General features: G+C 48.0%; 1 protein-coding gene across 1 annotated transcript in view; it reads right to left on the reverse strand.

The window, feature by feature from the left end:
• LOC144754172 (E3 ubiquitin-protein ligase TRIM39-like) overlaps positions 1–24,602 on the reverse strand; it is a 92,955-nt gene extending 68,353 nt beyond the window's left edge. Inside the window, exons 1-4 of the mRNA XM_078641753.1 lie at positions 24,189–24,602; positions 10,195–10,290; positions 6,422–6,652; positions 796–818 (exon numbers count right to left, since the gene is read on the reverse strand). Coding sequence (XP_078497879.1) covers positions 796–818; positions 6,422–6,652; positions 10,195–10,290; positions 24,189–24,602 — 764 coding nt within the window. The remainder of the gene's footprint in view (positions 1–795; positions 819–6,421; positions 6,653–10,194; positions 10,291–24,188) is intronic.
• Between the last annotated feature and the right edge of the window lie 1,682 nt (positions 24,603–26,284).

Consider the following 26,284-nt stretch of genomic DNA (forward strand, 5'->3'; position numbering starts at 1 on the left):
CAAAGACCGTAAAAGAAAAGGATGATTGAAATGAGGCTTTGGAAGACACACAAGGAAGTCTCTGAGGACTTGGAGAAGGATGTGGTGCCTGGAATGAGTGGTCAGTGACCCGGTCAGAGGTTTGAGGGTTGAAATGAGGCTTCTAAAGAGGATGCTACGGACTAGAGGGAGGTCATTGAAGACCGGACAGAGGTTTCTTAGGACTAGGAGCAAAGGGTTACAGTGAAGTTTATGAGACCTGGATGAGACCTCTTCTGATTGGAGGGAATTTACTAAGGAATGAGGCCTGAACATGGCTTTAATTACATTTCAATGCTGTTTAGAAGCAGAGAAGGGATGTTTTGAAGACTGGCATCGTAGTTAGCAAACTTCAAATGAGGGTTTCCACAACTCTTAATTAAAGAAACCGGAGGGGAAGTTTCCTGAATGTGTCTTCGTTTTCTGTCTGTTCAGGGAACTCTTCTGAGGACTTCAGGTAGGTTTTATAGATACAAGTATGTTTTGTGAGGACAGCAGCTCATTCTGTAGCAATTATTTCAAGACTCAAAGGAGTTTTCTGATGATTCACAAGGATTTAGGAAAATGTAAGAGCATTTCCTGATGACACAAGGTAGTTTTCAGAGGAATCAAAGGTATTTTCTGAGGACTTAAGGTTCTTTTTGAGGAAACAAAGTGATTTTACGAGGATCTGAAAGCTTCCTAGCACTTTGTGTGAGCTCAGTAGTGGCATTTACACACTGCGGCAGTGAGACCTGCTCGTTACACACTGAGAGGAGGATAATAAACCAGCCTTACCTGCTCAGGGTGCTTCTGACATCCTGCAAAACAGGGAAACAAACACAGTGAAATCAGTTTCCAGAGAAGATGTTAAAGTTATGGCAGTATTTGTAGAAGTGACAAACTTCGATTAGAAAACAGTGGCTGGGGTCACATGACACAGCACATTCTGTGGCATAGCATGACCTGGCACAGAATGTGACATTCTGAATGACGTCAAATGACATAGCAGAAACTGATATTCTGAATGGTAATGACACAGAACAGAGTCATTCTGAATGGAGTCACAAAACACAGCACATTCTGATATTTATTTATTTATTTTTATTTTGAAAGTTTTATATAGCGCGAACAAGATCTTTGCAGATATCAGAGCGCTTTACAGACGAAAGGAACGACCTGTGTGTAACTAACAATTGGGGTGAGGAAGGTACATGCGGGAGCATAGTCAGGCAGATACATCAATAAGGATACAAGTACAAATACGTGGTAGCGTAAACACTCAGGTAGGTCAATAACACGAGTCATACAAAAATTCAAAAAGATCAGTAGGACTGAATGGTACAGTGTCTGTAAATATCATCCCCAGTAATAATTCAAGTGTATTTAGCCATGAGGATAGCTTTTACTTCTTTCTTAAAAAGTATGGAAGATGAGATGAGCCTGGTTTCAGGGGGGAGTGAGTTCCAGTTCCTGGGTGCCATTCCTGAGAAGGAGCGTTTATAGGTTTTTTCCTTGCGGAATCTTTGGGGCTTTAGCAAGAGATTGTTTGTGCCTCTGGTGTTTCTGGAGCCTCCAGAAATCGTCAGCTTCTGGGCGAGGAATCCGGGTGAGCTCAGGTGGACAGCCTTGTGCGTCATGCAGGCGATTTTCAGATGTATTCTGGCTTCAAAAGGCAGCCAGTTCAGGGCTTTCAGGTCAGGGGAAATGTGTGAGTGTTTTTTAGATCCAGTGATGAGTCTCGCTGAGGCGTTTAGAGAAGCTCTTATGGGTGCCGTAGTAGTTAGGGGGAGACCGCAGAGGGCGATGCTGCCGTAATCTATTCGAGGGATGACTAGTGCTTGTACCGCAGTTTGAAAATCTTTGGCTGGAAGGAAGGGTTTGAGTTTCCTTAAGGTATTAATCTGGTAGTTCGCACCCTTAGTTGCTTTGTTGATGTGTTCCTGCATGTTGAGGTTGGTGTCAAGAGTTATGCCTAGAGATTTTGCAGAGTCCACGATGGTGGGATGAACATGGAGTGCGGTTAGGTGTTTAAGCCAGATTTGAGCGGTAGTGAGCTTCGCAGGAGGTGAGATCAAGAGGAACTCTGTTTTGAGAGCATTGAGTTTGAGATGATTAGCGGCCAGCCAGGATTGGGTGCTTCTGATCGTTGAGTTTAAAAGCATAATGTCTTTGGGTGATTGTAATTAGAGATAAAGTTGGGTGTCATCGGCGTACATGTGGAAGTGAACATTGGATGCTTGTAGCAAGGTGGTGAGGGGTTCCATAACTAGGTTAAACAAAGTTGGGGATAGGGAGGATCCTTGTGGGACGCCTAGCGATACAGGTAATGGCGAAGACATCAAGTTGTTACTCTTGAATTTCTGCGATCTGTTGTGTAGAAAGGAAGTGAACCACTTGAGCACAGTTCCAGATATACCCATTCTTGTGTTTAATAGATCCAGTAAGTTCTCATGTTTGACGGTGTCGAATGCAGAAGAGAGATCAAGAAGGATAAGGAGGCAGGTATCGTTTTGATCTAGGATTTGAAGGGCGTCATCAATTATGTGAGTCATAGCAGTTTCTGTACTGTGACCTGCTCTGAAGCCTGATTGATGAGGGTTGAGTAGATCAAACTGATTAATGTGTTTAGTCAATTGTATTTGTGCGCATTTTTCCAACAATTTGGCAAGAGTCGGTATATTGGTAATGGGACGGTAATTATTTAGATCAGAGGGGTCGGCTGTAGGTTTCTTTAGTAGAGGTGTGACTTGACCAACTTTGAGGGAGTCGGGGATGGTCCCTTGTTGAAGTGAACTGTTGATAATTTTAGTCCAGAGTGGGAGGAGCGACGGGGTAAGGTCTATGTGGAATGGGTTCACTTGACACGTATGATGTTCTCAACAGGGTCACATGCAGGGGCATCATTTAGGGCTTGCCAGAGTTCGCAGCTGCGACTCCTGCATTGCCCCTTGTGACCCCTGACACTGCTTGTGCGACCCCTGGCTTCAGAGGTAGTAAAATCAGTGCCAAGGAGACAGAGGCAGCTCGCCCTTGTGAGAGTTGTCCTCCACCTTCGTTTTCTGCCAATTTTTTATTCCATTAACAGTGAATAACCTGTCATAAGTCCTTGTTGTAGATCCTGGTGCGCCATGTTTTATTATACTAATAGTATTATAGGTAACAGGCGTTGCAGGAGTAAGAATGAACAGCAGGGATACTAGAAGAGTGTTCTTCAGAAGAGTAAGGTACAAACAGAAGCATTACTAAAAGAGTGCCATGAAGGAGTAGTTAAGAGGCGAAGGGGTAGAAGAGTGACCCGCAGGAGGAGGCACAAGAAGAAGGGGTACCAGAAGAGTGCCCTGCAGGAGGAGGTACAGCCAGAAGGGGGGGGCTAGAAGGTGCCCTGCAGGAGGAGGTATGGGCAGAAGGGGTACTAGAGGAGTGCGTGTAAGTGGACGCCGTCTAGGAATCGAGATCACAGCTGCACCAGGAAGAACAAAGAACTGTGAGCACCTCTTGTGCAGTTATGGATTTTTGAAGGATCTGCTTGTGTGAAGCTCCCACCAGTTACTGAATTAATTTATCCCAGAATGGGGTGAGCTGGTGGAGTGAAGAGGCTGAGATGGGAGACCCTCTATTAACGTTTAAAGAAGAAACAGGTATGAGCAAAGGATTTGGAATATTGGACTTTTTATGACAAGTTGTCTATGATCCACATGCGACGTGGCTAAGTTCATGTCAGTATAAGGACGCAAACGCACTGTTTAGAGGGTGACGCCAGGTTCACAGCTGGCGAATGGAAAGTGTCCTCATCAGAGATAGAGAATAACTCTAAGAGAGAATATAAACTATTAAAGAAATAATTGTGAAGCACTTTCAGATCAATATTTACAACTGTGAAATCTGTGTGCGTTGTAGTGGTTTATTGATTCACAGCAAATGATAACACCTTGATGACCACTCTCAAAGGACCAGCATTTGTGATGAAATACTCTGTGACATCAGAGCTTTTAGGAAGAGCTGCACATAAGACTGCTATAGTAATTCATGACCATCAATGATGTAAATGGTGTTTTAGGTTCAATAGGATTCAGAATGTGTCAAAGAAAAACATCTTTCTAGTAAACATTGATTTTTTTATATATAACAATATATTGTTTCTATTTACATGTTTCTCTGAAATTCTACCATCTTTGAAGGTACTGCGCCCCACATCTGTGTATTGTCTATTCATGGGGTCTTCAACCTTTTCTGTAATAAGAGCCACTTATGATCAAAGAAACGCCCCCGAGATACTATTATTTGTGTTGTAATAGTGACCATGTCAGACAAGATTACAGTAGTAGTCGTCCCTTGCATGATTACCAGCAATTTGGAATGCCTCTGAATGACATGACGGCCACAGGTGCAATGCCCTGGCCCATGGTAATACTATTAATAATACGTCTCTCCAAAGCTGCATGAGTAATACATGACGGCCATAGGTGCATGATTTATCACTCAATATACAGCTTTAAATACATTTTAGAAATCAATTTTTCCTCAAAAGATCAGTTCATGAGTTCTGAAACTAAATACATATTCATCTCAAATACAGGCTTCAGAATTTTAGTACATATTTATTAATTCAACCAAGCAAAAACATCTAATTTTGAAGCTTGGGCTACACACAAGAGCAACTTGCAGGTATCTGGAGAGATACCAGTAGCTCACAAGCTCCTCGTTGGAGAAGCCTGGTCTACTGCAATCAGAAGTCAGTAGAGTTACTGCCTTAGTGGGTGGTAGCAAGCAGGGGACCACTATCATCAGATAACCCAAATGCATAGGACCCTTTGAAGGTCATCAATAGATCATGGGCCATCGTCGTTGATTACAAAAAAGGTTTATCAACATGTCAGGAGTCACTTTCCTGTAATTACAAGAGAGGTTACTCCATAAGGTCACGGGAGAGCATCCTAAAATGAGTCGTGAGGTCATATCAACTGGTCCGGGTCCATCATTCTAGCAGGGGGCAAGAGTGGTCCTCTCTTGTAAGAAGGATGAGCCTCCCCTGGACTGTGGGTCTAACTGGTTCCATTTCATTTCTCAACACGGACACAAAACTATGGGCCAAACTTTATCTACATTGGTGGTGGTGGGCTTGATTCCCAAATTGGTCAACAGGGGAAACATAGGTTTACGATCTATCATTTTCCTAGAAGCAGAAATGACATTTGAGCATGTGTTTAGACTAACTGGTGAATTACATGTGTGTACGAACCAGAGAGAGGTGCTCTCTTTCACTCTTGGAGGGATGCTCTCTGTCACTCTCAGAGGGATGCTCTCTTTCACTCTTGGAGGGAGGCTCTCGGTCACCCTCAGAGGGATGCTCTCTGTCCTCCTCCGAGGAATGCTCTCTGTCCCCCTCCGAGGAATGCTCTCTGTCCCCATCCGAGGGATGCTCTCTGTCCCCATCCGAGGGATGCTCTCTGTCAACCTTGGATGGATGTCCTGGATAATCTCTGTTACCATCATCTAGTGCCCTTTACATGGAGCTACTTCTCAGGAAGCTTCTTGGCTGTAAACTAATCAAACTATTTGAGCAGAGCATCACAGTGAAAGTGACAGCGTATGACCACAATAAGGAGATTTATACCTCTAAGCCCACCCTAAGCCATATTGTTAAGGAATTTGGTTGCCGTTCAGGGTGTCAAGATAATACAGTCATAAATCAAATTTCTTTTGCTGGCGGGCAGCAAGTTGCGGATTCATTTTGCACACTCTGTAATATAACCTAGGGTTACCCGTCATTTTAAATTGTCACTAGTCTTTAAACTAAAGAGTTTTCTGTGGCAATCTCTATCTTTATCTAGGGTGACAAAAAAAACAGTGAGCTGCCATTACCTATTCCAGATTCCTAGTTATATAGCTGTTCATCCAAACAAGAGGTTTGGTGACCACCTACATCAGGAGAAAAGTAACCACATTAGAACAGAAATGTTTTCAAATTTCTTAGAAAAGGAGAAATTTGGTTTCTTTCCAATTCTCTCAGGTGTTGTCTCTCATTAAGCTTTCCATTTCTATCACATAATTTAACACATTTTTCTCCTTGGTCTTCATATATTATTTACTGTCACTGGAATTGCTTGGTGTTTTGCATTCTCCCTAATAGATAAAATACATAAATAATTTGGATATAGATGGGTTATTAACTTGTATATCACGCTGTAAACGGTCACTGTACATTTCTCTGTTTGTATATTGAGTTGGGCTCACAGCATCAAGTGGGACAATGTAAATTATCCATGTCTGTATATTGTGTGCGGCTCTCAGACTGCATGGGGTCACTGTGCATTCACCCAGCCAGGAGATCATCTGTGTTACGCTCATACATTTAATAATGCACACAAAATATGAATATTTCACTTCCTTCTTCTGTTTTATTTCCCAAACAGTATCTCACCTCCAGGAGTTCCCACGCTGGCGCCTCACACTTCTTTTCTATCTCTGTTATCAGGGCCTTGAGAGAGGTGATTTGATTGGACAGTTTGGTTATATTTGCATTTTCTATCATGGTCATTTTCGTCTCCATCTCCTCCAGTCTTCTGTGCAGTGCTTGCTCATTTTCTTTCAGAAGCTGCCGCAGCTTTTCAAACTCAGATTCAATTTTATTCTTCTCAGCTCTTAGCTTGTTCTGTCAGAAGCAAAGAAAAGTTGTTTAGATATTAAAAAGCTTTCTACAAGCCGTCCTTAGAGTCAGAGTCCAGTAAGAGGGTGGAGGGGTTGATAGTTCCTTCAAAAATTAGACCACTAATGTGCTTTTCCTAATTTCGAAACTGCAATCTCTTAATACCTTTCCTTCTACCGTCTTCCATCCTTCTCACATTCCAGCCCTCCCCCGTCCCTCAGACATCTCATGTACTGTAGAGAGGTCAGAATATGTGCAGCTGCAGAGAAGCCTGATCCATGGAGAGAGTGCAAGGAAGAAAACCCACTGCAGGCAGAGACGCTCGATCCATGGAGCGAGTGCAAGGAAGAAAACCCACCGCAGGCAGAGACGCTCGATCAATAGAGCGAGTGCAAGGAAGAGAACCCACCGCAGGCAGAGACACTCGATCCATGGAGCAAGTGCAAGGAAGAGAACCCACCGCAGGCAGAGACGCTCGATCCATGGAGCGAGTGCAAGGAAGAGAACCCACTGCAGGCAGGACGCTTGATCCATGGAGCGAGTGCAAGGAAGAGAACCCACTGCAGGCAGGGACGCTCGATTAATGGAGCGAGTGCAAGGAAGAGAATCCACTGCAGGCAGAGATGCTCAATCCATGGAGCGAGTGCAAGGAAGAGAACCTACTGGGGGCAGGGACGCTCGATCCATGGAGCGAGTGCAAGGAAGAGAACCTCCTCAGGCAGATACAGTCAAACACTCAGAGACATTCTGAAGTCAAAAGATGATGTAAAAGAAGTGGTGCCATGATGTTTCAGCCCTTTGGGAAGGAAGACACTAGATTTGGGGAGTGCGGACTGCCCCTGTCCTGCCAGCACAATGGATGTGTTTGCCCGTTCAAAATCATAAATAATGTATGTACATTCTGTTACAAAATGCAGAATTACCAGATAAATCAATATTTCTGAAGGTAATTCAGCGATTTCTGTAGAAGATGAGTTAGGAGACTGGTTAGACATCTTGTCCTATTCTAAGATAAGAGGCTGTGAGTTATCAGGTGAGGTATGGCACACTGTGGCTTAGAGCAGGAGCCTGTGTGTTATCAGGTGAGGCACGCCTCGTCCCAGTAGGAATAGGAGGGTTTCAGCAGTGGAGAGAGGTGTGTTTCTCTTGCGTCATCAAAAATGACTAGAGTCAGACATTTTGTGGAGTCGGATATGTCTCCACTGCTCGTAGGGGGTTGTGCTACTGTACGTGTCACTAGTATACAGGTAGAAGGTTGTGCTCCTGTGATGTGACACCAGTCCTGGTAGTGTTGTGCTCTTGTATTGTGTCACTGGTACTGGCAGAGGGTTGCACTTATTTATTTATTTATTTATTTATTTTTGAGATTTATACAGCGCGTACAATTGCCCGTAGGCGTCTCGGCGCTAGAAACTGTGAAACGTATTCCCAAGGTTAGGCCGGTAACTTATTCTTGATCAAACAGCCAGGTTTTTATCCTTCTGCGAAAATGCATCAGGGATGGGCTGTCTTTGATGGAAACTGGCAGGGAATTCCATAATCTGGGAGCTGCCATGAGGAAGCGTCCATCGCCCCAGTTGACTGTTTTTGTTCGTGGTATTTGTAGGTTTTTAAGGTTATTAGATCGGAGCGATCTTATGGAGGACTGGTATCTGAGTTGAGATTTCAGGAAATGTGGACAACAGTTGTGCAATGCTTTATAGAGTATGCACAGCGCTTTAAACTTGATCCTGTTTCGAATCTTAAGCCAATGCAAGTCCCTTATAGTATCAGAGATTGGTGAGAACGTTGGGACTCCGGACAGGAGACGAGCTGCAGCATTCTGGATGGTCTGCATTTTGTTGGTCACTCTTGCTTGGGCGTTGGTGAATAAGCCGTTACAATAGTCAAGAGATGACAACACGAGAGCGCTTACCAGCGTCTTACCTGCTGAGGTTGGTAGAAACGGCATGATTTTCTTGATCAGCCTGAGTTTATGATGGGCTGTTGCTGCTATTTTATTTGAGTGGGCCATGAAATTTAGTTTATCGTCAAAAATCACCCCCAGGTTTCTGACGGTGATGGCTGGTGTAGGTGGTGTTCCGAGCGTAGGGGGCCACCAGGTGTTTGACCATCCGGGGGAGAGGTGTCCAAATATGACGACCTCCGTTTTTTCAGCATTTAGCTTTAGGCAGTTGGAGTTCTTAGCTCTCTCCTTTGAAGAGGGTTGTGTCCTTGTATCACCAGTGTTAATAAGGAATGTGTTCCTGTGTTGTGCAAAACTGTAATGTTATAGCTCCCTGAAGCCCAGAACAGTACCTGTTAGGTGACCTGGAAAGGCACGCCAAGCGTGCCCTCATAACCGAGATGACACTACTTCTCTTGTCCTGGGTTGGCCACCTAAAGAGTTGGTGGCAGCGTACCAAGCTTTGCGGGACATTAGTTATGACCAGACCTCTTTCCTGTGTCCGATGAGAGTACAGTCTACTGTACTGCTTTGGTGTGAGCCCCAGACCCTTGCACTAACCTTCCGTGTGCATGTCCAGTGCATGTAGGTACGGTGGATGTGCAGCACATGTGTGGTAATAGGAATCTCCAGGCCCAACTCATGAGCTCGCACACTGTGGCGCACACACTGCAGACATAACCTAAACCTCATGTCGCTAAGTACGCATACACACCCGATCATGATCAGACCTGGGCACAAGATAGATAATCGTCAAAGATGAATGGTAAATTACGGACAGTTGTTTTTGTTAATGTTAACAATGCTTATGGTGATATATTTGCACAATTAATATGATCTTGAGTTCCCGATGAGACATAGACAACGAACCACAATTCTATAGTATCTGTAATGCTATTATATCCTTGTATCCCATCAATGTTCTATATATACCTGTATGAAAGATATTATGTACACTCACTATGGTCAAGGATCTATCTACAAACCTCTGAAAAATCAATAAATAATATAAAAAAAACAAAAAATGTGTACTAGTTATCCTGGGACATTCCAGTCAGCTATAGCCTATCCCTGTGAGAGGTCTAATGAAGGCATAAAAAATGACACGTCAAACTATTGACGATTAATGAGACTGTTGCAGGAAATCGTTGCAGTGAGAACTGAGCAGAACAGATAATGCCCAAGGTCAGTGGCTGATGCTGAGCCAGGCCCATGTAATTTTTAGATTTAGAAATGCATATGTCCTGAACAAGGGAATGTACATGTCCCGAAACGTGTTAAGATTAGAGGGCATTTGGTTTAGGTGAACTATCGTGGGTTAAAACTCATCCACACAATGCTGGAGCTTCCATGCTCGCTTTATCACTTAGATGAACTCTGTTGGGTGTTCTGTGGTTCAATGATGTATATACAATACTGTAACATGATTACATTGCTAAAACCTTTGTCCGATTTCATACCCAAAATCCAGGTGCAATGACTCCTGTCAGAATATTTGTCTGTAGTGTGACTCATCAGCGCCTGTGTCTTGAACTTTAAGAGGCCACACAAAGACATGGGCACAGATATATACGGAGACACAGCACTCACTGCAGCCACTCACCCTCATGCTTTTATATTGTTCCTCTTCCTTGAGTCTGGACTCCAGAAAATATCCCTCCTGTTTCTTCAGGACAAGCAGCCACTCTTGAAGTTTCACCTGTAGGGATGAGAGAGCAAGAAATAAGTGGATATGGAGAGTGCAAGAAATAAGTGGATATGTAGAGTGTGGTCTTAATTACAAAAGAAGACACTACAGTGCCTGCCACAAGTGCTCAGACTGTACGTACCAGCCACACATTAGTATTGCTAGCACCAGCCACACATATCAGGATTGTGAGCACCAGCCCCAAGTATCACAAACAATGATGTCCCTTTTTTGCACCGGTTCTTCCCAAGAAAGATCAGAATCCCTGGTCCATGGAAACAAGCTTCATCACTGGCACTTACTGTGACTTGACATTGTGCACACTTTATGCATAAAGCATGGAAACAGATAGACTTGACACTAAAGAAGAAACGTTGTCCCAGAGACATTATCAAAAATTCCAAAACAACACAGAACCAAGTGGAAATATCAAAGAAAACACGTCTTATAAGTGCAATAACTGTGTATGCAGCCCTGACACAGACACACTCCAAGTAGTCGACAACACCCTCCTCCTCAACGACTAGAACGACCCCTGACCTCCTGGACCTCTCTGCAGCCTTCGCCATAGGCGACCAGCTGGCCCTGATCAATGCACAAAAAACATGATGGGATTCTAAGACACTGTCTTGAAAATAGTTCACATCCAACCTCACTAACTGGCACCAGTTCATGCAAATAGGTTTCACAAGATCACAGAAATGCCCTGTCTCCCAGAGTGCCTCAGGGCTCCATCCTTTCTCTCATCATCTTTGTCCTCTCCATGGGATCTCTGGATCCATCCTTACAGACAGCAGCATCAAGATCCATCAATATGCAGATGATGCTCTACTCTACCTTAAATCTCCTCACCCAATGACATCCTCAAATCTGCCCTGATCTCATCCAGTCTTGGATGTCAACTAATGTATTAAAGTTAAACCCCACAAAGACTGAACTCTTCTTGTCTGCCACCGTCTGAGAACAGCCACAGACTTAAGCCTGGGTCTCCAACGTAACCCATCGGTCTTCAAGCAACACACTGAATGAATGACAAAGAATGACAAGAACGCTTGATTCCAATGTCCTCTCTTGAAGAAGTTGTTTCTCCTGGAAGACGACCTCAGAACAAACGTACAAGTCCTCTCCCATGGGGGTGAGGACAAGGCCCTGGTCAATGGTCTCCCCAACACCACCCTAGCACCCCTGAAAGGCAGCATACATGACGGAAAGAACCCAGCGGCAGACCAGAGAGTTGATCCAGCAAGCAGGTAAAGTGCACAGTGCAGAATATATTGATTTTTAAAAGCCTCAAGGAGATCACACAATGAAAATGAGCTTAAACGCGTTCCCACTGGCTGCCCAGAAAAGTCCACTCTATTGGTATCAAAAAAGCTTATGAGGAGGTTGGGAGGCTTGTCCTGATCACCCAGAGCCAAGGTTAGTGTTCTGCAATTTGAGGTGAGGATGATGAAGACTCTGAGCTTCCCCAAGCCAGGAGCCTGTGATCGCAGCCCAGCCCGACGGTCATTCATCCTGTGAGGGGTCCGCAAAGCCAGCGAGCTTCAAGCAGCCAAAGCTACAGGAGATCTTCACCCTGTGCCCAATGATGATGTAAGTCTGGAGCCCGGACCCTGCACTTCCCTGTGTGTCTGATGAACCCTGCACTGCTGGGGAGTCATCTGCACAGATGCCATCGTGACCCCGTGCGCTTCACAGTGCATTGCTGCAGCCATTCTTCTGCACCTTCTGCCGCGTCTGATGACCACCTCAGCTCCTGTGCCACACACTGCATTGCTGCACCTCTTCTGCTATGTCTGATGCCCATGTGAGCCCGTGTGCTCACACCCTGCTTTGCTGCACCTCTTCTGCTGTGTTCCATGATCATGTGAGCCCGTGTGTCACACACTGTATTGTCTCATCAAGTCTTCTGACACCGACAACTCACACTGCACTGCCACAGGGAATCCTTTGAGTATAGGTCCCAAAATACCCACACACATCCCTTCTGATCCTCTGCAGCTGCCTCTGTGGCTCACAGTGTACGGCCTGTGATCTCAGCGCTCTGACAGACACACTTTGTTCTCTTTTGCAGGTTCTCATAAAGCCCTCATGGAGTGTATTCACTTACAATCTGTAAACACCAACAAACATACCTTGTATTTTTCAGCAGCCTTCTCGGACACAAACCACCCCTAAATATATATGGCATCCTCTTAAAGAATTAACAAGTGTATTCACTTGTGAATCATGAACCTCCACAAACATACTTTGTGCTCCTCTGCAGCTTTTTCTTTTTAGGTCTCGCTATGGCCATTGCGTTAGCAATGCCTTGCGAGAGTATAGTAAGGGCTCCCAAAAATACTCCCAAAGTCTGCAGGTGGATCGGGCACAGTGCATGTGCGCTGGGCGCGCGCACCATTTGTCCACCTGCAGACTTTGGGAGGAGTTTTGCGGCCACTTTGATGTTCCCAGCCAGCTCACGCGCATGCGCGCCTCTGCTGCCATATGGACACGCATTCAGATTACCATACTTCAGGACACCCCCTCACATCCCCCTTATGCTCTGCGTCCCAGACACACACACAGCCGCACCCATGTACTTCACAGCTCTTTACAACAGAAATGACTTTGTAACTTTTTTATTACTCATTGTTTAAGCACCTACATCTCCACTCGACATATGCTCCCTCGCCAATGTCCCTGCCACCCTTCCTTTGATCTCTGCTTTTCTTTTAACTTTCGGCGCAAGTTCTCACAGGCTCCTCTCTGCCGCCTTCCTTTAATGGCCCTCCCCCAGCAAAGAGCGCGCATCGCTTGTTGTTTGTGTCACCAGCATCCTTTTCCCATTCTTGTGGACTGCACTCATTTTGGGGGGCGTGTGGCGTGTACCTCTTTACTGAAGATTGCCTCCTGTTCCTCCGCCTGCAGCATGTTGTTTGCACCTCACTCATCCTGTAGGTAATGTCCCCCCCTTTTCTCTTACAGGTGTCCTAGCCCACTCTCCTGTTTTATGTGGCTTGCTCCCTATCCTGGAAATCTTGACCTGCCCCCTCTCCCTGAGTACGAGATGTGCACACTTCTGTTGCATGCGCCCTGCAGCCCTCTTTCTCGTACATGTGGATGCTCCCGTCTAGCGGTGGCAGAGAGAGGGGGCAGCGCTGACAGGCCGCAGCTTCCTAGCTTTTTTGAAGTGCCGCAGAACCGGTTTCTAAACCCAAACAATCCTTGACAACAACTGACGGAGCAACCGGCAGCTCTATTGTGTAAACGCAACTATTGTTGCGTGAAGGGGCCAGGCCCCTCTGAACGTTGGGCACCACCACACCCACCACCACTGCTTCCACCACCAACCGCGTCCACCACATCCACCACCACCATGATCACCACCAAATCCACCACCACACCCACCACCACGTCCACCAACACCACGTCCACAATCACCACCTCCACCACCACCTTCACCACCACTACATCCACCACCACTACGTCCACCACCACTACGTCCATCACCACTACGTCCACCACCACCATGTCCACCACCACCACGTCCACCACCACCACGTCCACCACCACCACCACACCCACCTCCACCAGCCACCACTACCCACCACTATCATGTGTATCACCACATCCACCACCACGTCCACGACAACCACCACCACGTCCACCACATCCACCACCACTACGTCCACCACCACATTCATCACCACCACGTCCACCACCACCACATCCACCACCACAGCATCCACCACCACAGCATCCACCACCACCATGTCCACCACCACCATGTCCACCACCACCATGTCCACCACCACCATGTCCACCACCACACCCACCACCACCTCCACCACCACCACATCCACAATCACCACCAGCACCACCTCCACATGCACAACTACATCCACCACCACTACGTCCACCACCACCATGTCCACCTCCACCACCACACCCACCACCACCCACCACCACCACCATGTCCACCACCACTACCACCACCTCCACCACCACCACATCCACCACCAACACATCCACATCCACCACTACCACGTCCACCACCACCACCATGTCCACCACCACCAAGTCCACCACCACCACGTCCACCACCACCACCATATCCACCTCCACCACCACCACCATATCCACCTCCACCACCACCACACCCACCACCACCACACCCACCTCCACCACCACCACACCCACCTCCACCACCACCACGTCCACCGACCACCACCACCATGTCCACCGACCACCACCACCATGTCCACCACCAACACGTCCACGACCACCACCACCACTTCCACCACCACACCCACCACCACTACGTCCACCACCACCATGTCCACCACCACCACCACGTCCACCACCACCACACCCACCACCACCACACCCACCACCACCACACCCACCACCACCACACCCACCTCCACCACCACACCCACTACCACCACCACACCCACCACCACTACCACATCCACCACCACCACATCCACCACCACCACCACGTCCACCACCCCCACGCCCACCATCCCCACGCCCACCACCACCACGTCCACCACCACCACGTCCACCACCATCACGTCCACCACCATCACGTCCACCACCATCACGTCCACCACCACTGCCACCACGAGGCCACCTCACCCTATCCATCTATCGCCCTCACTCTATCTATTGCCCTCACTCTATCTATTGCCCTCTATCTATCGCCCTCACTCTAACGCCCTCTATCGCCCTCACACTATCTATCGCCCTCACACTATCTATCGCCCTCACTCTATCTGTCGCCCTCACTCTATCTGTCGCCCTCACTCTATCTGTCGCCCTCACTCTATCTGTCGCCCTCACTCTCTGTCGCCCTCACTCTATCTGTCGCCCTCACTCTATCTATCCATCTATCGCCCTCACCCTATCCATCTATCGCCCTCACCCTATCCATCTATCGCCCTCACCCTATCCATCTATCGCCCTCACCCTATCCATCTTTCGCCCTCACCCTGTCCATCTATCGCCCTCACCCTGTCCATCTATCGCCCTCACCCTGTCCATCTATCGCCCTCACCTTGTCCATCTATCACCCTCACCTTGTCCATCTATCACCCTCACCCTGTCCATCTATCGCCCTCACCCTATCCATCTATCGCCCTCACTCCATCTATCGCCCTCACTCCATCTACCGCCCTCACTCTAACTCCCTCTATTGCCCTCACACTATCTATCGCCCTCACACTATCCATCTACCGCCCTCACCCTATCCATCAACCGCCCTCACCCTATCCATCTATCGCCCTCACCCTATCCATCTATCGCCCTCACCCTATCCATCTATCGCCCTCACTCTAGCTATTGCCCTCACACTATCGCCCTCGCTCTATCTATCGCCCTCGCTCTATCTATCGCCCTCGCTCTATCTATCGCCCTCACTCTATCTATCGTCCTCGCTCTATCTATCGCCCGCTCTCTATCGCCCTCACCCTATCCATCTATCGCCCTCACCCTATCCATCTATCGCCCTCACACTATCGCCCTCACACTATCTATCGCCCTCGCTCTATCTATCGCCCTCGCTCTATCGCCCTCACTCTATCTATCGCCCTCACTCTATCTATCGCCCTTACTCTATCTATCGCCCTCCCTCTATCTATCGCCCTCCCTCTATCTCTTGCCCTCCCTCTATCTCTTGCCCTCACTCTATCTCTTGCCCTCACTCTATCTCTTGCCCTCACTCTATCTATCGCCCTCACTCTATCTCTTGCCCTCACTCTATCTCTTGCCCTCACTCTATCTCTCGCCCTCACTCTATCTCTCGCCCTCACTCTATCCTTCGCCCTCACTCTATCCTTCGCCCTCACACTATCGCCCTCAAACTATCTATCGCCCTCACACTATCGCCCTCACACTATCTATCGCCCTCACTCTATCTATCGCCCTCACTCTATCTATCGCCCTCACTCTATCCATCTATCGCCCTCACTCTATCCATCTATCGCCCTCACTCTATCCATCTATCGCCCTCACTCTATCCATCTATCGCCCTCACTCTATCCATCTATCGCCCTCACTCTATCCATCTATCGCCCTCACCCTATCCATCTATCGCCCTCACACTATCGCCCTCACACTATCGCCCTCACACTATCTATCGCCCTCACACTATCCATCTACCGCCCTCACCCTATCCATCAACCGCCCTCACCCTATCCATCTATCGCCCTCACCCTATCCATCTATCGCCCTCACCCTATCCATCTATCGCCCTCACTCTAGCTATTGCCCTCACACTATCGCCCTCGCTCTATCGCCCTCGCTCTATCTATCGCCCTCGCTCTATCTATCGCCCTCACTCTATCTATCGTCCTCGCTCTATCTATCGCCCGCTCTCTATCGCCCTCACCCTATCCATCTATCGCCCTCACCCTATCCATCTATCGCCCTCACACTATCGCCCTCGCTCTATCTATCGCCCTCGCTCTATCTATCGCCCTCACTCTATCTATCGCCCTCACTCTATCTATCGCCCTTACTCTATCTATCGCCCTCCCTCTATCTATCGCCCTCCCTCTATCTCTTGCCCTCCCTCTATCTATCGCCCTCACTCTATCTCTTGCCCTCACTCTATCTCTTGCCCTCACTCTATCTATCGCCCTCACTCTATCTCTTGCCCTCACTCTATCTCTTGCCCTCACTCTATCTCTTGCCCTCACTCTATCTCTTGCCCTCACTCTATCTCTCGCCCTCACTCTATCCTTCGCCCTCACTCTATCCTTCGCCCTCACTCTATCCTTCGCCCTCACACTATCTATCGCCCTCAAACTATCTATCGCCCTCACACTATCGCCCTCACACTATCTATCGCCCTCACACTATCTATCGCCCTCACACTATCTATCGCCCTCACTCTATCTATCGCCCTCACTCTATCCATCTATCGCCCTCACTCTATCCATCTATCGCCCTCACTCTATCCATCTATCGCCCTCACTCTATCCATCTATCGCCCTCACTCTATCCATCTATCGCCCTCACCCTATCCATCCATCGCCCTCACCCTATCCATCTATCGCCCTCACCATATCCATCTATCGCCCTCACTCTATCCATCTATCGCCCTCACTCTATCCATCTATCGCCCTCACTCTATCCATCTATCGCCCTCACTCTATCCATCTATCGCCCTCACTCTATCCATCTATCGCCCTCACTCTATCCATCTATCGCCCTCACTCTATCCATCTATCGCCCTCACTCTATCCATCTATCGCCCTCACTCTATCTATTGCCCTCACTCTATCTATTGCCCTCTATCTATCGCCCTCACTCTAACGCCCTCTATTGCCCTCACTCCATCTATCGCCCTCACTCTGTCGCCCTCACTCTGTCGCCCTCACTCTGTCGCCCTCACTCTGTCGCCCTCACTCTGTCGCCCTCACTCTATCTGTCGCCCTCACTCTGTCGCCCTCACTCTATCTGTCGCCCTCACTCTATCTGTCGCCCTCACTCTGTCGCCCTCACTCTATCTATCCTTCTATCGCCCTCACTCTATCCATCTATCGCCCTCACTCTATCTATCCATCTATTGCCCTCACTCTATCGCCCTCACCCTATCCATCTATCGCCCTCACTCTATCCATCTATCGCCCTCACCCTATCCATCTATCGCCCTCACCCTATCCATCTATCGCCCTCACCCTATCCATCTATCGCCCTCACCCTATTCATCTATCGCCCTCACCCTATCCATCTATCACCCTCACCCTATCCATCTATCACCCTCACCCTATCCATCTATCGCCCTCACCCTATCCATCAACCGCCCTCACCCTATCCATCTATCGCCCTCACCCTATCCATCTATCGCCCTCACCCTATCCATCTATCGCCTTCACTCTAGCTATTGCCCTCACACTATCCATCTATCGCCCTCACCCTATCCATCTATCACCCTCACCCTATCCATCTATCGCCCTCACCCTATCCATCTATCGCCCTCACCCTATCCATCTATCGCCCTCACCCTGTCCATCTATCGCCCTCACCCTGTCCATCTATCGCCCTCACCCTGTCCATCTATCGCCCTCACTCCATCTATCGCCCTCACTCCATCTATCGCCCTCACTCTAACACCCTCTATTGCCCTCACTCCATCTATCGCCCTCACACTATCGCCCTCACACTATCGCCCTCACACTATCGCCCTCACACTATCGCCCTCACCCTATCCATCTATCGCCCTCACCCTATCCATCTATCGCCCTCACTCCATCTATCGCCCTCACACTATCGCCCTCACACTATCGCCCTCACACTATCGCCCTCGCTCTATCGCCCTCACCCTATCCATCTATCGCCCTCACCCTAACCATCAACCGCCCTCACCCTATCCATCTATCGCCCTCACCCTATCCATCTATCGCCCTCACCCTATCCATCTATCGCCCTCACCCTATCCATCTATCGCCTTCACTCTAGCTATTGCCCTCACACTATCGCCCTCACTCTATCTATCGCCCTCACACTATCGCCCTCACACTATCTATTGCCCTCACTCTATCGCCCTCGCTCTATCGCCCTCACCCTATCCATCTATCGCCCTTACTCTATCCTTCGCCCTCACACTATCTATCGCCCTCAAACTATCTATCGCCCTCACACTATCTATCGCCCTCACTCTATCTATCGCCCTCACTCTATCTATCGCCCTCACTCTATCTATCGCCCTCACCCTATCCATCTATCGCCCTCACCCTATCCATCTATCGCCCTCACCCTATCCATCTATCGCCCTCACTCTATCCATCTATCGCCCTCACTCTATCCATCTATCGCCCTCACTCTATCCATCTATCGCCCTCACTCTATCCATCTATCGCCCTCACTCTATCCATCTATCGCCCTCGCTCTATCTATCGCCCTCACACTATCTATCGCCCTCACACTATCTATCGCCCTCACACTATCTATCGCCCTCACACTATCTATCGCCCTCATTCTATCTATCGCCCTATCTATTGCCCTCGCTCTATCTATTGCCCTCGCTCTATCGCCCTCACTCTTTCGCCCTCACTCTATCCATCTATCGCCCTCACTCTATCCATCTATCGCCCTCACTCTATCCATCTATCGCCCTCACTCTATCGCCCTCACTCTATCCATCTATCGCCCTCACTCTATCGCCCTCACTCTATCAATCTATCGCCCTCACTCTGTTGCCCTCACTCTATCCATCTATCGCCCTCACTCTATCCATCTATCGCCCTCACTCTATCCATCACTCTATCCATCTATCGCCCTCACTCTATCCATCACTCTATCCATCTATCGCCCTCACTCTATCCATCTATCGCCCTCACTCTATCCATCTATCGCCCTCACTCTATCCATCTATCGCCCTCACTCTATCGCCCTCACTCTATCGCCCTCACTCTATCGCCCTCACTCTATCGCCCTCACTCTATCGCCCTCACTCTATCGCCCTCACTCGATCCATCTATCGCCCTCACTCGATCCATCTATCGCCCTCACTCGATCCATCTATCGCCCTTACTCTATAACCCTCACTCTATCGCCCTCGCTCTATCTATCGCCCTATCTATCGCCCTCGCTCTATCGCCCTCACTCTATCGCCCTCACTCTATCGCCCTCACTCTATCGCCCTCACACTATCGCCCTCACACTATCGCCCTCACACTATCGCCCTCGCTCTATCGCCCTCACCCTATCCATCTATCGCCCTCACCCTATCCATCAACCGCCCTCACCCTATCCATCTATCGCCCTCACCCTATCCATCTATCGCCCTCACCCTATCCATCTATCGCCTTCACGTTAGCTATTGCCCTCACACTATCGCCCTCACTCTATCTATCGCCCTCACACTATCGCCCTCACACTATCTATTGCCCTCACTCTATCGCCCTCGCTCTATCGCCCTCGCTCTATCGCCCTCACCCTATCCATCTATCGCCCTTACTCTATCCTTCGCCCTCACACTATCTATCGCCCTCACACTATCTATCGCCCTCAAACTATCTATCGCCCTCACACTATCGCCCTCACACTATCTATCGCCCTCACTCTATCTATCGCCCTGACTCTATCTATCGCCCTCACTCTATCCATCTATCGCCCTCACCCTATCCATCTATCGCCCTCACCCTATCCATCTATCGCCCTCACCCTATCCATCTATCGCCCTCACCCTATCCATCTATCGCCCTCACTCTATCCATCTATCGCCCTCACTCTATCCATCTATCGCCCTCACTCTATCCATCTATCGCCCTCACTCTATCCATCTATCGCCCTCACTCTATCCATCTATCGCCCTCACACTATCTATCGCCCTCACACTATCTATCGCCCTCACACTATCTATCGCCCTCACACTATCTATCGCCCTCACTCTATCTATCGCCCTATCTATTGCCCTCGCTCTATCTATTGCCCTCGCTCTATCGCCCTCACTCTTTCGCCCTCACTCTATCCATCTATCGCCCTCACTCTATCCATCTATCGCCCTCACTCTATCCATCTATCGCCCTCACTCTATCCATCTATCGCCCTCACTCTATCGCCCTCACTCTATCAATCTATCGCCCTCACTCTGTTGCCCTCACTCTATCCATCTATCGCCCTCACTCTATCCATCTATCGCCCTCACTCTATCCATCACTCTATCCATCTATCGCCCTAACTCTATCCATCACTCTATCCATTTATCGCCCTCACTCTATCCATCTATCGCCCTCACTCTATCCATCTATCGCCCTCACTCTATCCATCTATCGCCCTCACTCTATCGCCCTCACTCTATCGCCCTCACTCTATCGCCCTCACTCTATCGCCCTCACTCTATCGCCCTCACTCTATCCATCTATCGCCCTCACTCGATCCATCTATTGCCCTCACTCGATCCATCTATCGCCCTCACTCGATCCATCTATCGCCCTCACTCGATCTATCTATCGCCCTTACTCTATAACCCTCACTCTATCGCCCTCGCTCTATCTATCGCCCTATCTATCGCCCTCGCTCTATCGCCCTCACTCTATCCATTTATCCCCCTCACTCTATCCATTTATCCCCCTCACTCTATCGCCCTCACTCTATCTATTGCCCTCGCTCTATCTATCGTCCTCACTATGTATCTAACCCCCTCACTCTATCGCCCTCACTCTATCTATCTATTGCCCTCGCTCTATCGCCCGCACTTTATCTATCTATTGCCCTCGCTCTATCGCCCGCACTTTATCTATCTATTACCCTCGCTCTATCGCCCTCACTCTATTGCCCTCGCTCTATCGCCCTCACTATCTATCGCCCTCACTCTATCGCCCTCACTCTATCTATCTATCGCCCTCACTCTATCGCCCTCACTCTATCGCCCTCACTCTATCGCCCTCACTCTATCGCCCTCACCCTATCCATCTATCGCCCTCACTCTATCTATCTATCGCCCTAACTCCATCGCCCTCACTCTATTGCCCTCACTCTATTGCCCTCACTCTATTGCCCTCACTCTATCGCCCTCACTCTATCGCCCTCACTCTATCGCCCTCACTCTATCGCCCTCACTCTATCGCCCTCACTCGATCCATCTATCGCCCTCACTCGATCCATCTATCGCCCTCACTCGATCCATCTATCGCCCTCACTCTATCGCCCTCACTCTATCCATCTATCGCCCTCACTCTATCACCCTCACTCTATCTATCGCCCTCGCTCTATCTATCGCCCTATCTATCGCCCTATCTATCGCCCTATCGCCCTCGCTCTATCTATCGTCCTCGCTCTATCCATCTATCGCCCTCACTCTATCACCCTCACTCTATCGCCATCACTCTATCACCCTCACTATATCGCCCTCACTATATCGCCCTCACTCTATCTATTGCCCTCCCTCTATCTATAGCCCTCCCTCTATCTATCTGTCGCCCTCCCACCCTCTATCTATCTATCGCCCTCCCTCCCTCGATCTATCGCCCTCCCTCTCTCTATCTATCTATCGCCCTCCCTCCCTCTGTCTATCTATCGCCCTCCCTCCTTCTGTCTATCTATCGCCCTCACTCTATCCATCTATCGCCCTCACTCTATCGCCCTCACTCTATCTATTGCCCTCGCTCTATCGCCCGCACTCTATCTATCTATTGCCCTCGCTCTATCGCCCGCACTCTATCTATTACCCTCGCTCTATCGCCCTCACTCTATCTATCTATCGCCCTCACTCTATCGCCCTCGCTCTATCGCCCTCGCTCTATCGCCCTCGCTCTATCGCCCTCACTCTATCGCCCTCACTCTATCGCCCTCACTCTATCACCCTCACTCTATCACCCTCACTCTATCGCCCTCGCTCTATCGCCCTATCGCCCTCGCTCTATCTATTGCCCTCGCTCTATCTATCGCCCTCACTCTATCCATCTTTCGCCCTCACTCTATCCATCTTTCGCCCTCACTCTATCCATCTATCGCCCTCACTCTATCGCCCTCACTCTATCGCCCTCACTCTATCGCCCTCACTCTATCGCCCTCACTATATCGCCCTCACTATATCGCCCTCACTATATCTATAGCCCTCCCTCTATCTATCTGTCGCCCTCCCACCCTCTATCTATCTATCGCCCTCCCTCCCTCGATCTACCGCCCTCCCTCTCTCTATCTATCTATCGCCCTCCCTCCCTCTGTCTATCTATCGGCCTCACTCTATCTATCTATCACACTAACTCTATCGCACCACCACAGCATTACTCAGGGGCACCACAACATCACTTGTCGCCACCACAACATCACTCAGCACCACCCCAGCATCAATCTGTGCAACCATTCAACAACAACTGGTTCAAATATGTTCTCTCAATGTTTGAAGCTTTATTACAAATGTCACAATAAGATGTTATTATTTCACTTCTGTTCTTGGATTTTCGTCATAATAAAATACACGAAACATAATCTTCACAAAAGTTACTTACAAAAGTTTAAGCTATTGCCATTATAAATTACAATAGCTTTTATTTAACTATTAATTATTTAAAAAAAATAAAAACCATTGTTGTTTGTAATATCAATACATCTAAGTCATGTAAATACAACAGATATTGCATTACAAATGCTATAGGTGTCACATTTACGAAAGTTAAAACTATTGGCATTGTAAATGACAAAGCTATTAATTTCGCTATTTTCAAAACCAACACATATATAAAAAATTTGTCATTTACAATACCAATAGCTCAAACTTTCCTAATGCGAGACCTATTGCATTGCAAATGCTTGCTTGGAACTTACAGTGTCTTCACTTGTGAATCGTGAACACCCACATACACTCCTTGCACAGACTTCTCTTTGGGTCCACGGGTGCATTATGATCCATAAACATCCACACACACCCTGTGCTCTTCTGCAGCCTCCTCAATGGTATACACAGGTAGGGTGACCAGATGACTTCATGCCACCGGGACACAACTTTTTCCATTTCAGGGCTTTTGATTTAACATATCAGTGCATTCTGGGAGTTGTAGTTGTGGTTCACTTTACTGGACCCTATTGCTTCAACACACCCGATGAAAATGATATATAAAAGCAAAATCCAGGAATGGAAATGTGTTGTCCCAGTGACATGGAGCCATCTGGCATCTTATAGAAAGGGTGACTCGTGATCTCTGCACACTCTCACACACAACTTATAATCTTAGACTGTCCCTTGGTGTGGCTCTCCAAGCGAATTTGTGATCCCTCAACATCCACAGACGTACCTTGTGCTCCTCTGCAGCCTCCTCTACAGGACTTGCTGAGTGAGTTTTATGCTCCTTGGGACTCCCAGCAGACCCAGCATATCATCCTCTGATCCTCTGCACACACACAACTTATAATCTTAGACTGTCCCTTGGTGTGGCTCTCCAAGCGAATTTGTGATCCCTTAACATCCACAGACGTACCTTGTGCTCCTCTGCAGCCTCCTCTACAGGACTTGCTGAGTGAGTTTTATGCTCCTTGGACTCCCGGCAGACCCAGCATATCATCCTCTGATCCTCTGCACAGAACAACCTCAGCTTCTCATCATGTTTCTCACACAGATTCTCCTCCGGGGGCCTCACGGGGGGCAAATGAAGCTGTTTTAACATTTCCACCATGTTCCCCAGCTGCCTGCTGGGTCGGAGGCTTTTCCCTGAAGATATTTCCCTGCACTGTGGACAGGGGAAGTTTCCATCTCTTCCCTCCCAGCTCTGGGTGATGCAGGAGTGGCAAAAGTTGTGTCCACACTCTATGGACACCGGATCCTTAAAATATTCCAAACAGATGGAACAAGAGGCCTCTTCCTGGAGGTTCCCGAGCTGAGCTGCTGCCGCCATGATGCAGAAATACCGGAAGTGAAGGTAAGTTTCAGTTTCTCTCTTTGTGCAGTGGGTGTGTCTGGTCTGTGCGTCTGTCCCTCTCTGGCTGCAGTGGGTGTGTCTGTGCGTCTGCCCCTCTCTGTGTGCAGTGGGTGTGTCTGTGCGTCTACCCCTCTCTGTGTGCAGTGGGTGTGTCTGTGCGTCTGTCCCTCTCTGGCTGCGCTGGGACTTCCGGGTTCATGTTACAGTCCCAGAGCAGGGAACTGACTCCTCTGCTGCTTGGGCTCTGAAACAATTTTCTTCCTGCATTTGCTGTTTTCCCTAATGTTCCAAAAGCTGAAATATAACTGCTTTCTCAATTCTTCACCTGTAATAATTCATAATCAGGTCACTGGCATTACGTGCAATCGGAGGAAGAATTTCTGGCGCAGGGTTGAGTACATTATACTCGAGATGAGGCAAATTAACAACAATCTGACCGCATTATTTCAATATCGTGCACTTTTATCTCTCACAATCATTGTCTGAGCAGAGGTTGTATGTCATTAGTGCAGTTAAACACCTCATTACAACATTCATCAGACATGCACACGCCACTTTTCTCTTGTAACACAGTTTGCTACCTCTTACATTTTGCTTGCTTTAGATACTTGCACAAGTGCCACCATTGCCTACGTAACGTTTGTTCTTGTGTTTGAGTGTCTGCCATTTATTGCAGTATTATATCGCTACTTGTACTTTGTACGCTTTTGTAACTTAATTGCACACATGTCACTTTTTCCTCCTGTAATGTACCGTTTGCTACCTCTTGTATTTTCTTTGCTCACAATTGTCACTTTTGCATCTTGTAACTTAACGTTTGCTTTTGTTATTTGTTCACTTGTAATTTTCTCCTCATGTATCATTACTGTTCCTATAGTGAAGCGCTCTGACACCTTCGGGTAAAGTCTGCGCTATATAAAACGCATAAAATAAAATAAATAAGTAAAATAAGCATTTGCAATGCAATAGGTCTCGCATTTTCGCGATTTTAAGCTATTGGCATGGTAATTGAGAAAACTTTTTATTTATGTTTTAAAAAACAAAAATAGTAGGCTTTGTCATTGACAATGCCAATAGCTTAAACCCGTGTAAATGCGAGACCTATTGCATTGCAAATGCTTGTTTTTCTTTTTCTCTGGTCAGTGGTTGTTGCCATTTATTGCTACTTTTCAATTTCAAATGTTTGTCACTTATCATCACATCATCCCTTGTTGCTGTATCTTGTTGTCGTTCCTCGTGGCTCGTTGTTGCTTGTTGTTGCTTTATGCTTCTTGGTATTGCGTGTCCTTGCCTGTATTCGTTGTTGGTTCTCGTTGGCACTTCCTGGTGCTCATTGTATTTTAACTCCATTTATATACTGCCTACTACCTCTGACGAGGCGTCAAAGCGCTTTTTCGGCAAGTAACACTGTTGGACCTGGCCCTCCTTCCAAGGCTAACCCCTGAACTTTGCGACACCTTTACCCTTTTTCAAACCTATTGGGTTCCCTTTTTCTACCTACCAGGCACCCCTATGGTCGGCCCTTGGGCAAGGTGCATTGTTAGTAGAAGGTAGGTCCTGCCCTGGTGTGGGTGGCAGGATCTCGTAATACCTTCCTGCCATCTGCATTTTAGTAGCTTTTGCTCGTTACCCCTGATTATTTATCTGACCCAGGGAAC

The sequence above is a fragment of the Lissotriton helveticus genome, chromosome 5_1 (genome assembly GCF_964261635.1).
Source record: "Lissotriton helveticus chromosome 5_1, aLisHel1.1, whole genome shotgun sequence".
Classification (NCBI taxonomy): Eukaryota; Metazoa; Chordata; class Amphibia; order Caudata; family Salamandridae; genus Lissotriton; species Lissotriton helveticus.